Source organism: Chaetodon auriga, chromosome 10, assembly GCF_051107435.1.
Source record: "Chaetodon auriga isolate fChaAug3 chromosome 10, fChaAug3.hap1, whole genome shotgun sequence".
Taxonomy (NCBI): Eukaryota; Metazoa; Chordata; class Actinopteri; order Chaetodontiformes; family Chaetodontidae; genus Chaetodon; species Chaetodon auriga.
This window is the reverse complement of record NC_135083.1, coordinates 5,782,624-5,799,415: the sequence shown is the minus strand read 5'-3', so window position 1 is coordinate 5,799,415 and position 16,792 is coordinate 5,782,624. Positions and strand designations below refer to the sequence as shown.

At 45.9% G+C, this 16,792-nt stretch overlaps 1 protein-coding gene across 1 annotated transcript; it reads right to left on the bottom strand.

Moving 5' to 3' along the window:
- Positions 1–330: 330 nt before the first annotated feature.
- On the bottom strand, positions 331–16,588 carry LOC143326889 (uncharacterized). Its single transcript, XM_076740919.1, has 7 exons — positions 16,186–16,588; positions 9,054–9,279; positions 8,042–8,099; positions 7,794–7,872; positions 6,310–6,773; positions 4,107–4,244; positions 331–2,725 (listed from the first exon to the last, which is right to left on the bottom strand). Exons 2-7 carry the CDS (start codon positions 9,185–9,187, stop codon positions 2,186–2,188), a joined length of 1,413 nt encoding a protein of 470 aa, XP_076597034.1. The 5' UTR covers positions 9,188–9,279; positions 16,186–16,588; the 3' UTR covers positions 331–2,185.
- Positions 16,589–16,792: the final 204 nt, after the last annotated feature.

Below are 16,792 nucleotides of genomic sequence, written 5' to 3'. Positions count from 1 at the left end.
GTTGTACACAAAAGAAGCGAGGGACAATAGAAGCGAGCGTCAGATGTAAACTATGAAAACATCTTTAGATCATTCTTGATTTGACCCTCAGGTTGGAGGTCTGTTCAGGGTTTTCTCGGCTTTGATTGGACTGAAGACGTGAACCTACAGGCAGCTTTAGAGATCAGAGGAGCAGGTTCGAGTTAAAACAGAGCCTTTGATCCGTCTGATGGCAAAGTGAACTCTTTAGGCCTGAGAGAAGGTCGTCGTCAGCGTCACTCAGCAAATCCTGCTTTCTCTCAATCTTAAGAACTGACACTATGAGATAAAAGGTCTTTTTTTTTAAAGTGCCACTTTATTACAAAAGTATAAACTTGACTGACATTTCATGAATAGTAATCTTGATATAAAACATTACAATCTTTTGCACTTAGCACTTAATTACACGCTTCTGAGTACAAGACCCTGTAGTCTGAATAGCAAACACACAACATTAGCTGCCACATTTAACTTAGCTGGGCTTTCCAAGAACACACCGTAGCTTCATGGCTTCAAAAACAACAAACAGAATACACTGAAATTTACATTGCAGCTGTTTTGCAGTTTTGTGTCACAAGATAAGTCATTCCAAAACACAATTAAACATAATAGAAAAAGATAGATTTCTTGACACTGATGATATATTTATTATTCTTTCTCTTTTGTAATGTACATACACATTGCATCAACATACAGTATAATCACATTGTTTGCTGGGGATATTTGGTCAAATGAAAATCACCGTGACTGTCCAGGATTTTGGATGCAATTCTGAGTGTGTCATCCTCGGGGTGATGCTCTGCTGCGTAGCGAAAACGCTTTGCTTCACATTTTTGTCATTTCTGCGATATTTTTAACACTGATAACAGAGAGAGAGTTCATCGATGGAGTGACCATGAGACATGACGTTTGCTAATACACATCAGTTCTACTGTAGCTTTCCAAGCTGCACTATGGTGAAACCCAAGCAGATTCATACGACCACAAGGCAGGGACTATTGTAGATGAACGCTCCACAGATATGAGTGAGGACTGAGCACAGAGAGGGGTGTGTGTGTGGTGGTGGTGGTGGTGGTGGTGGGGGGGGGGTTGAGTGGACTGTCTCCACCTTCAGGACTCGAGCAGTTCTCTTCAGTGTTGATTCATCTGTACTGTGCGTGGCAGGCTGAGGATGAGAGACATGAAGTGTCCTCTCTGCTGCACAGAGTCCCACTGAGCCAAAGACACCCTCAATCTATCTGGCTTTGTGCTCTACAGAGAAATAAAGCAACACACTAAAAATAAATAAACAACCAACGACAATAGAAAAGAAAACATTCATATAGAGGTACCACATGACAGTGCTTGATTTTTTGTTTTTTTTGTTTGTTTTTGTTTGTTTTTTTTTAAGCATGCAACTTGTAGCAGGCAAAGTGCAGAAACAGGATCAACAAAGTCAAACACTTCATTTACAGACGGCAGTGGAGACAGTGTTCAGTCCATGTAAGATGAAACAAAACATGACGGAGGGAGGTTTCCGGTCGGTTTTTAGATGTGACAATGGTCTAAATTAGTCGAAGCTTTTAGGAGGAATGCAAAATGTGTGCAATTTTTTCTTATAATACTCTCATAATTGATTCTCTTGGTCCCTGAGCTTTCAAGTATTTTGATTAGTAATTCGCTCCTTTCTATCGTTTCAATTCTGTCCTGAATCACATCTTGACCAACTACAGGGAAGGCCTGTTCACGACAGACTAAGTGCTACCAAACGATTTCACACAATGCTGTGCCTTTTCCCCAAATACAAGTCCTGCTAGGACCAGGTGAACCCGCGAGAATTGAGGAAGAATTTAGGCTTTTTACTTTATTGTGCTTTGCACATATGTATCAGGAAAATAGAAGTGCTACTGTTACCTACAGATTGCTCTGCAACGGTCTTGTGCTCATTTATTATTCACTACCTTTGGATTCCGTATAAGGTTTATAGATCGGACTTTGTATCCAGCCCAGGTCATAACAGATCAACGTTAGTGCCCCAAGGCCTCCGGACCTGTGAAAGGCATGATGTTATGACTTGAATGTAAACAGTATGTGTGGGTGAGCATGACAGGGGCTCAGCCGTCACTCCTTGTGGTGTTAGCTCAGCTCCTTGTGTTGGAAGGATAGGGGTCACAGTGCAGCCGCCGCCTCAGAGCCCTGTTACATACATCTCCATGCCGTCGTTGAAAGTGAAGATGGTGGTGGTGCTGGAGGTGGCGGAGCCCTGCTTCAGGTCGCCGATGCTCTCGTACAGGTTCTCCCCCGGCAGCAGCAGGGCTTTGGCAGGCAGGTGCTGTAACTTGGGGGTCTGCTGCGTGGGCGGCGGCGGAGGGGGCTGCTGCTGCTGCAAGGGCTGCTGGGCTTTCTTCCTCCTCGGCCGCAAGGTGGCACACGTGTTGGGGGGCCTCTCTCGCTTCCAGGCGCCTCCACCTTCCAGGTTCTCGTAGGCCGGATCGCACTCCTCCGTCCCAATGGACTCGTAGCAGTGGTCGTCGAGGGGCCCTCCAACTGCTTTGCCCTCCTGAAGGGCCCACGTCTGGGGTTTGACCACTACACTAAACCCCCCGTCCCGATCTCGGTCCCGGTCACCACGACCCAAGGTCCGGAATCCAGGATTGGCTGGGGGAGACCCAGGCACAGCTCTCTTCTTCTTTCCTGGTTTACACACCTTTGAGTACATCTCAGCCACCTGTCAAAGAACACATGACAGAGATTAAAGACGGTAAAGAAAGACGTGTTTAACATTTTGGGAAATCTCAAACCTGCCACTGCGAAAACTGCGAGCCAACAGCAAAGCGAATAAGCATCTTTCCCAAAATATTTAATTATTCCTTCAACCTTTTTCAGACATTCTGTTTGCTGCACGATAAAAAAGCTGTGACTTATTTCTGTCAGTCTGTCTCCCTGTTCCTCCTCTCCAGCCTCATCTCTGTTCTCCGTGGCCCCTCAGTGCTGTTATCCACTTATCCACCAGATGCCCTCAGATTTTCTCTCCTTCCCCCATCACCTGACTGCCCCACCCAGCCACACACACACACACACCTGTCCCCCTCCTCACCTGCCGCTCATGCCATCATCAGCCTCTCACCATGTGTGCTGCTCTACTTCCTCTGTTCATTGCCAGATTGTTAAGTTTGTGCCGTGTGCTTTATGTTTTGACTCACTAGCCTCTGAACTCGCATGCTGTTTGTCCATTACCTTGTTGCCTGTATCTGGAACCTGTTTTTGCTTACCTGACTTCTGCGTTTGACCTTTTGGCTGTTTGCTGGACTTTAGACTCCTGCTGCTTCATTTTAGATTCGTTTGCTTTCTGCTTTTGACCCTTGTCTGTCTGGTGACCCTGCAGGTTTTTGCTACTTCCCATTAAATCACCGACCTGATCCTGTCTGCCTGCTTTCGTCTGCATTTGGGTTCATCCCTCTTGCACCCACCAACCCCAAAGACTTCCCCTAAAGGCATCCAGAAAAGGCACACGTATCTCTGCTCGCTTTACGACACAAGAGAAGCGTAAGTCCATTATTTTGTACGACAATATGAAATCACAGAAAATAAGATCAGCACAGGCCTGTGATAAATGATTTCACGTGCAAACTGAACAAGGACACGTCCTTTCAGCTACTGTCTTTGTCTGAATTATGAAATCGAGTTAATCATCTTTTTTATTGTGCAGCGTACTGAATATTTCTTTTCATTCAGATGGTTAGGATAGTCTTTGAGGAGTCTTGAAATGCCTCCAGGACAGCTGTACATTTGTTAAATGACGTTATGGGTTTTTAAAAGATGGCAAGATATCACTATTATATGTTTTTCACAAAAATGGGTGCTTAGCTCTGTGACTCAAACGCACTGACTGCACATGAGCGGCACAATCTGGATTAAATCAGTTTAATCGTGCAAGTAGAAGCAGAATATGAATGCTGTAAAACAACGTGTGAAGATGTGTTGTCTAATAATGATGCTACCTAATAGTAAATGAAAGGGGTAGAGTGGGATTAGGGAGTTTCAACGCAGTAATGTGACAAATCAACCAAAGGACAGTCTGATGCACAGACTGAAGAGTCCTCGCTCACCACAGCAGCAGACGGCTGTATGTTCTCCACTGTGTGAGCACCCAGCGGTCCCAGGGCTTTATTTTGGTGCATGAGCATCTCTTCATCCTCAGGAGGCTTCCAGATGTACTGCTCTCCGTTGCCCATAAACATCACTTCCTGTCAACAGAACAAGAAATTACATTTGGGGCAGAGCTTATGTTCATGCATGTCTTCTGCAAGTATTTGTGAATATGAAAAACTGCATTTTACAGTCAGGCCCAGTGGGGTTCATAAAGGACAAATTAAACTGAAGTGTCGCAGCACAGAGCCGGCATTAGAAACGTACTGGATGGATTTCATACAGCATTGAAAAGATTTTCCCTGGAAGGTGGAGCTTCTACCGTGAGGAACCATGTGCTTATATTCTGGATGACTCAATTTCAACATGTTGCGTCATCCGCAAGAAAATCAGCGGTGCGCAGCCCTGTGAGCAGTCTGTGTACACATGTAAGCCTGTGAACTGTGTGTGTTACTGAACTCAGGTCACAGCAGAGAGCGCGACCTCGCTGACCTCACACAGGGCAGCAAATGGCCTCCCGCTGTCACCTGGAGGGGAGCACAAAGCCTTATATCCACAGCAAAAGCGGAGAGTCTGCCTCCGCTCCTGCTGCTGCGAACATATGGAGGAGGTGACACTGCTGAGAGCAGAAATATCACCGAAAACTCTTCGACAAATAAACACAGATCACTGCCCAGACTTCAAAGAAATGTGCACAGACGTGCTAACATAGACAGCGCCATGCACGACGCAGCCGAGTCCAGAGAAAACTGCAACACTGGCACAATTACAGCCGTGTGGATCCTCTGCAGCATCCACAGGAAATCTGACAGGAAATACTCTCCGCTGTACCTGGACTACAAACTGCACATTAATGTCGTACAATACCTCAAACTGACGCGCTATGTGTGTTTAAACAAGGCCGCCTGCAGACAGACTCGAGCCCAGCATGAAAAATGCAGCCTACTTGAGGCCAGTCCATCAACCCAGAGGAGAAAACCCACAACATCACCCAGCAAGATGGTTTGACCTGGTTCAACATGGCTAAAAGACATCAAGCAAGGCACTGCATTCATATGTCATGAATAGGCTTTATTTTTACTGCTCATAACCCCAGATTAAAAAAAAAGGCAAATCACCACAACTTTCCAGAGTTGTAAATTTATGAGCTACCGTACAGTATTTTTACATCTAATAAGCCTTTTAAATTTACAGATCTGCTCTCAAAGTGGACGTCTCTCTGCAGAAACACACCAGACACTGCCTTGTGTTGTTTTTAACAGTGTCTGAACGCCTGCTAACGGTTTACTATGATGCTAGCAGCTCTGTAAGACTGCGGGCACAGTGGCGCTTCGAGCTAAATGCTAGCGTTAGCATGCTCAAATGTTCACCATCTCAGTTTGGCATGCTGGCATGCTAACATTGCTTGACATATTGAGAAGTCTTGACCAATTTCAGCTTTGACCTGATGATAGCGCTGGTTGAAAAGTCAGAGAATTCAATAAAGTTATTACAATTCATCTTGAGGGGAGCATGAAGGCCTGTACCAGATTTCATGACAATCGATCGCTTTGGGTTGCTAAGATGTTTCACTACAAACAACAAAAGTCAACCTCAAGGTGGCGACAAACCAGCAGACAGCAATGTAACGCTAACCCTACAGCCACGACGGCCAATCAGAAGCCTGAAAAAAGCTTATACTGGTCGACTACCTGCAACTAGAGGTCCAATCCAACAGTAAACAAAGAGGATAACGGCGCACGCTCTGTCGTCACAAGCCAAAACAGAACGTATAGAAAAAGCTATGTTTTGAAAAATACCCACGTATGTGTGGAGTAGGCATTAATCTTAATCTGCTTTGCATGATCTCATCTGCTGCTCTGGTCTGACCTCTGGTGAACCACTAATCTAAAGACCTAATCTAATCCTTCCCCCCGAAACAATTATCTGTCAATGACCTGAAATTATCTGTTCCAAAGGTGAAAAGTCACTCGCACATACAAAAACAGCACAGGGTTTAAACTAAATTCATCCCAGACAACAACTTTTTTAAAATCTTAATTTAAGGTGCACTTATTAGCTTTTTCCAGAGCTTTCAGTTGCATCTCACGCATCCATGCAGATGAGATGCAGCTGAAAACTCTGGACTAACCTCTTAGAAAGTGCAGCTTATCCTCTACTAACCTTTGGGAATGACGGGACGTTGAAGGCATCCATGTTTCTACGGGGCAACTTTGTGCTGTGAGGGTGCGGTGGAGGAGGGGCGGGATGCGACGGCGGGGCGTGTCGTGGAGGCGGCGCCGGCGGCTCCCCCATATCCGTCCCGCTGTCCCTCTTTTGGGGCGCCTTGTCGGCCTTCCTCAGCTTCCTGACGCAGGCGTACTCGGCCGTCTCCGGAGGGTGAGGGGGAGACATGACCTGGGCCTCGGGTTCGGGCAGCCCTCCCTCCACATCCCCGTCTGGGTCTGGGGGAGCCGGGGTGTTTGCAGGGACGGCCGGAGGGGCCGGAGTGTCCGTCTGCCCGGCTCTGCCTACCATGGCGTAGAGGGCATCGTCAGTACGTGTGGTGGAGGAGCGTCGGCCCACTTCGGAGTAAGTGTGCTCTCCGTCCTCTCCGGTCCCAGAGGGGATCTGGGGAAGCTGCCTGCCTTGAGAACGGAGGTCAGAGTTAGACCGGCAGCTGACCAGCAGCAGAAGGTCCATGCTGGCTGGACGCTTCTTTTTAGATGCCTCTGCAGGGCACATACAGGCCACATACAACATGCCCGGCATAAAACATGATGCACTTCCTCCTCTTGCACCGAACACTTGAACAAACATTTGTGAACATGAACGAATCTGTGGCTGGTGAGAGAAAATGTGGAGCTGACACTAAACTGGGAGCTGACGCGGATGTTTGAGAAAATGCGTCCAAATTGACTTCATTCCACTGCGGTGGAAGCGGGACAAGTATGAAGCAGGACATATGCTTATATTTCTTCAAACCCTCTCAGGCTACTGTCACAGTGCCCACAAACACAGTTCCCTGTCGACTGTCATGACGGAGCTCCAGGACTTGTCTTGGCTCTCTGATTTCCGTCTTTGAGAGAGAGAGATGCATGTTCATAAATCAAGACTGAGCAGTCCGGTGGAATAAGGCTGAGCGGGAAATGTAATGTGAATTCTGTTTTAGGGTACATTTCTCTCCCAAAGCGTGCTTAAATCTTATTACAGGGAGGTTTTGCATGAATTTAGCAGCCGGATCAGATACAGCACACGTGGAGGTTGACGTCTTTGTTCGACATTTACCTAAATATTTGTCATCAGGGGTTGTTTTCATGGACTCCAGGCCTGCTGTCAATGAATGAGGATGAAGCCAAATCAGAACACGCTGCAGCTAAATTTACTCGTGCTGCATTCATGTATTTACTTGTTGTGCTATTGATCTGCTGCTAAATTTATCGATTTTTCCATTTCTGCCATTTCACGGACTACATCGGTTCCGTCAAGCGAAAACCAGAAAATTCCCCCCAAATCCCCTTCAGTGATGCCAAAAGTGCTTTGTCATGCAGCTAAAATAAGAGAAGCCTGTTTAGTCCCAGACAGGAGATACGAGGTTTTCACCAGACAACAGTGAGGGAGAGTTCAGAGCACACGGGTCAGGATTTGTATGTGAAAGATGCACTCACTTTTGCCATTGCAGTTCATCTTGTTCATCTCAGTGTCTGATTTGCTGATGGACCGCAGCTTCGACTGCCTGAGTATACCCTGACAACACACACACACACACACAGACACACACACACACGCAGGGCCAGTTAAACAGTAATTAAGACTGAAGAGGTGTCCTCTGAATGATATTGTTCCCTGGTGAATTGAGTTGCTTCAGCTACCTCCGCTGCAACACAAACAAAACATGGAGGAGTGTGATACCTACCATGTCCATGAGACGGTGTTTTCCGCCCTCGCCGGGAACATTGTGTGTCTTCCCCTTCCTGTGGTAAACACAACCGCTCTGTCACACAGGTTGACACTTACGACAGTGATGCGCTCGCGTGTGCTTGTGCATGTGCAGAGTTTGAGTCATTGTCCATGTGTGTCTGAGTCATCTTGTGACTGTGCCTGTGTGTGTGTGACACAGAGGGACATGAGGAGCGTATTTGCATATGTGCGTGCCAGTGGTGGAGAGTACCTAAGTACATTTACTCAAGTACAATTCTGAGGTACTTGTACTTTACTTGAGTATTTCCATTTTATGCTACTTTATACCTCTAGTCCACTAAATTACACACTCCATTACAGCAATAGATACTCGATACATTTCAGGTTAATGTTTTACATTAAACATCACATGATAATCTAATAATAAGCGATTAATTGCTAAAAGATGAACCAGTTGTTTTTGGCTTGTGAGCTCTTATGAATCTTCAGAGGAAGTAAAGCAAAGATTACAGAAAAGTCAGAAACATTTATAAAAATTTGTGAGACCGGACTTAGTTTTTCCTTCTTTCCTCTCCCATTAATCATCTCATGACCCCTCAGATTTATCTTGTGTCCTTTCAAAGGGGCCCAATCCCTTCGTTGGGAACCACTGGAACCAACTATATAAAGTAATTAAAACTAGCTCCACCTCGAACAGGTGCAACAGTAAAATGCTGTAATGTATGAATATTAACAAACTAATAAGAGAATAACGTATCAGTCACAGGGGACATTTTACTGCAGTACCTTTACTTTAGATACTTTAAGTACATTTTGTTGATAATACTTCTGTACTTTAACATTTCAAATCCAGTACTTTTTTAAGTAACGGAGTATTTTTACATTGCTGTATTGATACTTCTACTACACGCCGGTGTGTGCATGTACAAACATTCAAAGTGTCCTGATCACATGTGTGTCTCCGTGTGTGTGCGTGGTCATATGTGCGTGCACGGCGCTGCTCTCACCTCTGGCAGCCCACGCAGAGAACCACGATGAGGATCGTGACAACAAAGGCTGAGGCAGCAGCGATAGCACCCAGCAGCAGGACCTTGCCGTAGGGAGGAGCCGTGAAGTTCAGCCCGTCCTGCATGGAGGCCATGTGGGAGCGCTGGCGCTCACTTGCTCTCACACACTCACACTCACACCCTTACAACTCATGCACGCAGGGAAGTGCCACGGTCTCACTGGGATCTGCAGGCACAGAGTGGTGCTTAATTACAAAATTATCTAACCTTAACAAAACATTAAGTAGGTCAACAAACCAGCAGAACCAGATGTAAAATATTCAGGGTGCAAAGGGAAGCAGCAGTTTGGAAAGAGGAACAGTGAGAATTCCCATCCAGCACCGAAGCAGTGAAGTGAACAGACATTACGCCTCCGGCATGTGCTTCTGCTTTACCTTGTTTGAGGGATTACTGAGCTTTGTGTGTCACACTTACATAGACATCAACAGCATACCTGCTCACCAACAAAGATTTTCAAGCATCTAGGTCTACACGGCGTAAAAGTGAGCTCGTACTTAAAGTAATCCAACAGTTACACGTTTAACAGCAGCTTTATAACCAAACAAACAGGAAAACATGAATCTGAACACAGGGGATCTCGAGCTGATCTGTTTGTCAGGTAGCTGCTACGAGTCATCTGAATAAATCCAAATTTCCTTCGGTTTGAACCATTCAAATGGGAACAAACATACATATTGAGAAGGTACGATGAGTCACAGAGAGGCTGAACATGCCAGCAGCCACAGTAGCCTGAAACACTGAAGGAGATGAGCACGAAAGCAGAGCGAGCAGACAGAAACATCTTTCTCACTTCCTCTCTGCTCCGTGCTCCTCGCCAGACAATTTAACATTTGGCAGTGTAATATGTTTCAAATAAACAATAAAAACACAGCTATAACAAAAAGAGCAAACAGCACGCGTGTTCTAATCTCTGTCAAATCACGCCATCTGTCTGCTGTGACGCCGCGTTTTCACGCGCGCTTATGTGAGTGTCGCTTGTCCATCAGCAACAACGAGACTGAACGGCAGACTGTGGGAAAACATAGCGCCTGGGTTTGTCCAAAGTCTTGTTGAACTGAAGTTTTTGAGTCAGCTGTCTGTACATGTCTGATCCAAACGTCTCTCGTGTATTTATTCAGCTCCTAACTACAGATTTAGACAAACTCTTCCTCGCTCCTCCTCGCTAATGATCAAATCTGACAACCTGCTTTCGTATTGGATTCCACATAGATCCTTTCCTTCCAGACAGAATTCAATCTTCACAGTCCAAATCACTTTAACAATTTGTCTGTAGTCTGGAGAGCAGCGTGGATCTTCTCTGACAGTTTGCCAAAGCACGGACACCTCGAGACCGTTGCTGCTTTTTTTGGGAGAAGTTTCTGAAGCCGACGCGTCAATCAGCAGCGGCTCAAATAGTTTCATCATTGCGGCGGTGACGTGGAAAGTTAGCGGGGCCTAATAAGGATTCAAAGCACCCAAGCATGAACTGCTAGTTAGCTCTTCTTCATTCTTGCCTCTTCTTCACCAAAGTCGTCCCCTCATGAATGACCTTGTATTTAAACTAAACTTAAGCTGAGGTTCATTAAACAGACAGACTGTCGTGCAAATATCCGTATACCAGCCTGCTCTTGTGATTTCAGCCACACCTATTCCCATCTCCATTGATTTTGTTGAATTTATGCAAAACCTTCTCTTCCTGTCTAGTCCATTTTCTGTCACTCAAGTGAGCTCATATGTTATCGTGAATTCTCTGAAAGTCTGTCTGTCTTGCCAATATATTTTACCAAGACAGGCTGCACACGCACTCTGCACAACCATGCTACCACACTATTTACCAAGCTAATCACATCTGGCCAAACACTATTTTACTGAATGTTTAATTTCAAAACAGCAGCTTTCTGATATCCTCCTGCAACATTAATCTTCTCCAGGTGTGGCATGCATTATGTCTGGAGTCCCGCGACTTAAGAAAAGTTCGTGGTCAGAGTTTTAGCGGTATTGAAGAGAAAAGAGCACCACAATTTAACTGGAACAAAAAAGACATTTACAGGTTTGTTTACATGCTGTGAAATACAGCTGAGCAGCTAATTAGCTAGCCTGCAAACTGATATTAGCATTGCACTTTTCTCTGGTGAATGTTTGTTTGGTCGCTCATTAAACAAGTTGAGGTGCAGAACAAGACGTGTGTTCATGTTCGTAAGACTTTAGCAGGAAAGCTAACGTGGGTTGTTGTTCAGAGTCTGCGGCTCTTGTGTTGCGTAGCTGCTGTCTGGATCAGTGTGATGTCTTAAAACAGAATTTGATCATTTGCTCATCCTTTTTGACATAAACTCAATTGAAAACAGCACAAAGACAATATATTTAATGTTTGACCTCATCAGCTTCATTGATTTTTGTAAATATCTGCTTATTCTGAATCTGATGCATGCAAGATTTCATTGACTCGATCGAAATAAGGTCTTCATCTTCATGGATACCGCAGCGATTTTCCATCAAATCATCAGACCAAAAAATCTTAAACATTAGTTCTTGTTTTCTGATCTTTCTCTTTCTCAAAGAACACAGGACAAGTGATTCAGAGAGCAGATATCTCAGCTAACTCAGTAGAGGCGACGGTCTGTTATCATGCTATGACCTCCACTGACCCTTCAGTTTTATCCTTGTGAATTTCTTTTCTCGAATCTTTTATTTTCTTCTTTGTTTCTTCTTTTCTGTGAAAGTGTTCGGACAATATCATTTGACCGACTTCCCTGTTACATATCAACTTTTCTGTTAAAACAGAGTGGAGACAAGACGGGACTTTATCAGGCTCTGCACGCTAGAAGTTTTGCAGACTTTGGCTAATTAGCGTTTCTTTTAGTGTCTCCAGCTTTGAACCCGACTGTTCTCAGCATGAAATCCAATTTGCACCAAATTTCACACGTGGACGTCTTGGTGGTTCTTTGCACACTGCTTGTAGTTTTCTTCGTAAGTTCAGGGCATCCTGACCAGAGAAGAGCTGCTTTGTTTCCTCATTGAAATTAACCTCATGTTCGTTACTATTAATACAACCTATCAATAAGTCATGTTTGCCAACACTGGATATCCAACATAATTACATGCTTCTTTGAGCGTGTCTTAACAAAGTCACTGCCGCAGAGAACATGTTTTCCCAGCGTGTCTATCAAAACCATTGGGTATATTTTAACAGCAGCCAGCAAAACATGCCAAAGATTTCACTGTGACCTGCTTTTAATGTCACTAATTTATCCAGCAGGGCTTCGGCTTCACCAGAACACACCTGAGTGAGCAGCCTGAAATATTATGTTGGATTTAAAGGACCATATGCACCTATGATTCAACAATCATTTAAATTACAGCTGCAACAGTGTCAGCGTAATTATATCTGTGCTGATTTGACAACAGAGCCGGGGAGAGGAGATGGAGAGGGTAACGAAGGAGAAGAAAGGGGAAAGGTGTAGGTGTGGAGGAAAAGAAAGGAGAGAGAGGAGGGGAGGAAGACATGCGTGGGAGTCCTGTGGCAGGTGTTTGAAGACGCTGAAAGCAGATGATGAGAGGAGCCTGTCACATTTCCCTACGAGGTTTCCCGGCCTTCCTCCCCTTCCTTTTCCCTTCCCTGTCTCAATGAGTGTGTCCACACCTCCCCACCCATTCTCCTCTCCCTCTATCCCCCTGCCTCCGCCTGCGGTGTTCAGCCAGAGTGACGCCTCAGCACTGCAGTGTAATCTCTGGCCCTAGAGCTGCCTCGTCAGAGCCAACCAATTGGACGTAGCGCTCAGAGCAAGAGCAAAAAATGGCCCTCCCCCGGCCGCTTTTCTGCTTAACAAAGCCCCCTCTCCCTCAGCCGCGGAGTCCCCCCCCCCCCCACACACACACACACACACCCCGCCTGTAGCGCTCAGTGTGCTCATTACAAACTACCAGCGAATACCTGCAGGTGCAGATTTGCCAGGTGTTGCCCGGCCGGGTATCACTGGCCAGAAGGCTGCTTACACTGACAAGGAGCCATATGTGGCGAGGAAACAGGAAGCATCATCGATCATTAATATCTGCTTTCTTTACTGGATCACATGCAGCGTTCGGTCAATACGGACAAAGTAAAATGAAAATAAAAGTTTACCTTTGGAAACAGTGTATGCAACAACATATAAGGAATGATGACTGCAAGATGTGTGGGAGAGCCATTATTCTGTGTGGACACACAGGAAGCCGCTAAAGATTGTTTTCAATATTGATTCATCGTTTGAACTGTAAAACTCCAGACAACAGAGAAAAATGTCTGTCACAGTTTCCTAAAGCCCAAGAGGAGGTCGTCAAATGTGCTGTTTTGTTGGAGCAACAGTCCAAAACATAAAAGACACTGAATTTATTATCACGTCAGACAACAGAAAGCAGCAGAATGTCACTGATGACAAGCTGGACCTGAGGAATTTTGGACTTTTTTTGCTTTAAAAATGGCTCAAACGAGTAATCAACCGTCAAATAGGTGTTGATTAGTTTACCGTCACTCTACTTATCGACTCATCGCTGATCATTGTGTCTCTACAGGAGACAAAACAGGTGAATGAATGAGTGGATGAAAGTTTACAACAGCCGCAATGTGGCTGACGATCAATTGATTAACTGATTAGAAAATGAATCTAAAACTATAGTGATGACTCATTAAGTCATTTTTTTTAAAAATAAATTTCTAAAAGTCATTTCATTATTGATTAGTTTCACATTGAATCGATTCATCATACAGCCAATGAAATGACAGAAAACAAGCAAAACGTCTGTCATGAGTTTCCACTGTGGTTTCTGCTTATTTCTTTATTTTTCCGATCAACAGTCCAAACAACCAAAGCTATTCAGTCCACAGAAACAGAGGACAGCAGGGTTTTGTTTGAGAAATGAGTAAAAGATTATCAAAACAGCCCCTTTCAATTGCCTAATCAATTGATCGACCAATCGTTCCATCTCCTCAAATGTGAGAATTTGCTGTGTTTCCTCATCTTGCATCAAACTGGTTCTCTTTGGATTTTGAACAGTTCGTCAGACAATACAGAACATCTGAAGACATCATCAGCTGGGGAGATTTTTCTGATGTTGTATCGATCAAAAGATTAATCGATTAATCAAGAAAGTGATGGTTACTTGCAGTTACAGATGACTGAATGAAAGACGAAAAGATGTCACCTGTTGACTTGGATCTAATCCCAACCATCAAATGTCTTCAGAGGACGGGTGGGTGTCACATTTGGCCAATCACATCATCAGATCAAAATTAAACTAAAAAAAATTTGACTTTTAAACAAAACAGAGCTCAAACTGCTTCAAACAATTTAAAAAAATGGCTTCTGCTTACAGCACCTGACGAGGCCATGAAGTCAGACAAGGAATTATAGTGTAATCCTCCTAAAAACGCCTTTTTTCGGAGCACATTTAGCCCTACAGTGTTGCAATAAATACCAGTAGGCTTTTAATTTTCTAGGAACATGCTGTGCATTTACATGTGTGTTCATTATTAATAATCCTGGAGCTCCTTTCAACAAGCCCTGCCAGCCAGCCGGCAGTGGCCTCTCTGCCGAATCTGCTCAGGTTTTGATAAACCACCTGGGAGTTCATATGGAGCAAAAACCTCACCCTCTGTGTGACACAAATAACAGCAGTGTGTGTGTGTGTGTGTGTGTGTGTGTGTGTGTGTGTGTGTGTGTGTGAGGGAGAGAGATGGGGGGAGAGAGAGGGAGAGAGGAGGCTGCTATTGTGTGAGAATGTGAATTAGGTCAAATGTTTGCTTGCAACAACGATTAACCATGCCCCTGTGAGGAAGAAAGCTGAGGCTCGGTCTTTATCTGTGCAACGCTGCCTCGGAAACAAACACCGCCTGACATTATTCAGAGCAAATGAAAGAACAATTATGATGCCTTGTGATCACGTTACTCACATCCTTTCCAGCAGCTGTGACAGAGTGAGGGACCTTGAAACAGGCTGAGCAGGAGAGATGCTTAAAGTTGAAACCATCATGTTTTCACACTGTGGATCTGTTTAGTAGAATCCTCCATGAAGGGCTGCTCTGTGTGTGTGTGTGTGTGTGTGTGTGTGTGTGTGTGTGTGTGTGTGTCAGGGGAGGTTGGATGCATGTGGCTCATGATGGCACCCACTCAGCAGGCATCAATCACACGCTGGGTGACGGTTCGGCTCGCCGCGCCTCTGGGCTCCGACACCTCAAACTGCAGTGATGCTGACAACAGGTTACAAACCAGGACCGAGACGACGCCGGCGGAGGCAGGAGGAGCATGCAGGGTGTGAACCCGCGTTTGAGGCTTTAAAAAAAATAAAATGCCCGTGCAGGTGGAGGCTACGGGCGGTCAGAGAAGCTGAAGAATTTCAGGCTGATGCAGTGTGCTGTTATCACGGGTTTGTTTCATTAAGCCTGTAGCGCCACAGATTTTTTTTTCTTCCTCCTCCTTTTCTTCTCTAATCATCAAAGCGTTTCCGATTCATTTCCAGATCAAAGTGAGGATGGTAAAGGATGTTGCGTCCCTGAGGTCAGCTGGCAACTTACACGACAAAGCCAGTCCCCCCCCCCCCCCCCCCCCCCCCTATTTATGAGTGAGGGAAGGGAAGGGAGGCAGAGGAGGAGGGAGGGAGGGAGGGGGGGTGCAAATGTTAACGGAGGGTCTAACGTTAATTATCTTTATGCTTCACAGTCGGCAGGGATGCTGCGCGGAAAAAACGCGCGATCGGGGACTCCCTGCGCATTCCTCTCGTCAAATCACAGTGAAGTTCTCTGATCAATCCGCTCATTTGGGGCTTAAATCACAAAAGGCGATGCAGTAGCGCTGAGGTGGGTGCACACGTGTCTGTGTGTTAAATGCATGACCAGTGCAAATGAAGCGAAGGCAGGGCCAGCACAAAGGAAAACACACCGGGTTGCGTTTCCTGGAGGAATAAAGGATGCCGCGTTCCAGCTGCGTGTGCACCTTATCGAGCTGAATCTATAGGCATATATGAATGACCCCCCTCCCTCACCACCACCTCCCCTCCCTCCCTCCAGCCTGTCACATAGCCACAGGCACAGAGCATTGCGCTATAGCATCCCCGTACTCACTCGGCTCGGAGATTTTGGGAGGCGCAGCGTCAACCCTGGTCGCTTCCTTCTGCTTCCACACGGACCGGACGCTCCCCGCGAGCATAATCGATCAAAGGCGACAACTTGGCTTTCTTGGGCTTCAGAAAACACGAATGCAGCATATTGCATGTGACATCCTCCGTGCGCCCGCTGACCCCCTTGTGCGCCCTGTCCGCGCTCCTCTGCTCCCCCAGCCAGAAAGAGAGGCTGGGAAGCGTCTGACCTGCCTCTCAGCCGCCGCCGCTGTATCTCCAATGTGATCTCCGAGTGCCAGGTTTCTCCTCCACAGTCCCTCAAGCCCCCTCCATCTGTACTCGCATCCCCTCGGCTCAGCTACTGTGCTTCCATGTGACACGGGCAGAGCTGGAGACCCCCCAATTTTGAGTTTGCCTTTTGATTCTAGCGCCGTCCCTCGGACGGACGGGGAAGTGCGCGTGTCGAGCGGGCTGAGTCCGGTTCAGGAGGGTTTCTCAGTCCCTGCTGAAGGTGCACGAGGCTCTGGTTCATTTCAGAGGCAGATAAGGACCATTTGAATGCTGCAGCTTGGACACTCAGGGTCTAAATTACAGCGTCAGCTCTTTCTTTT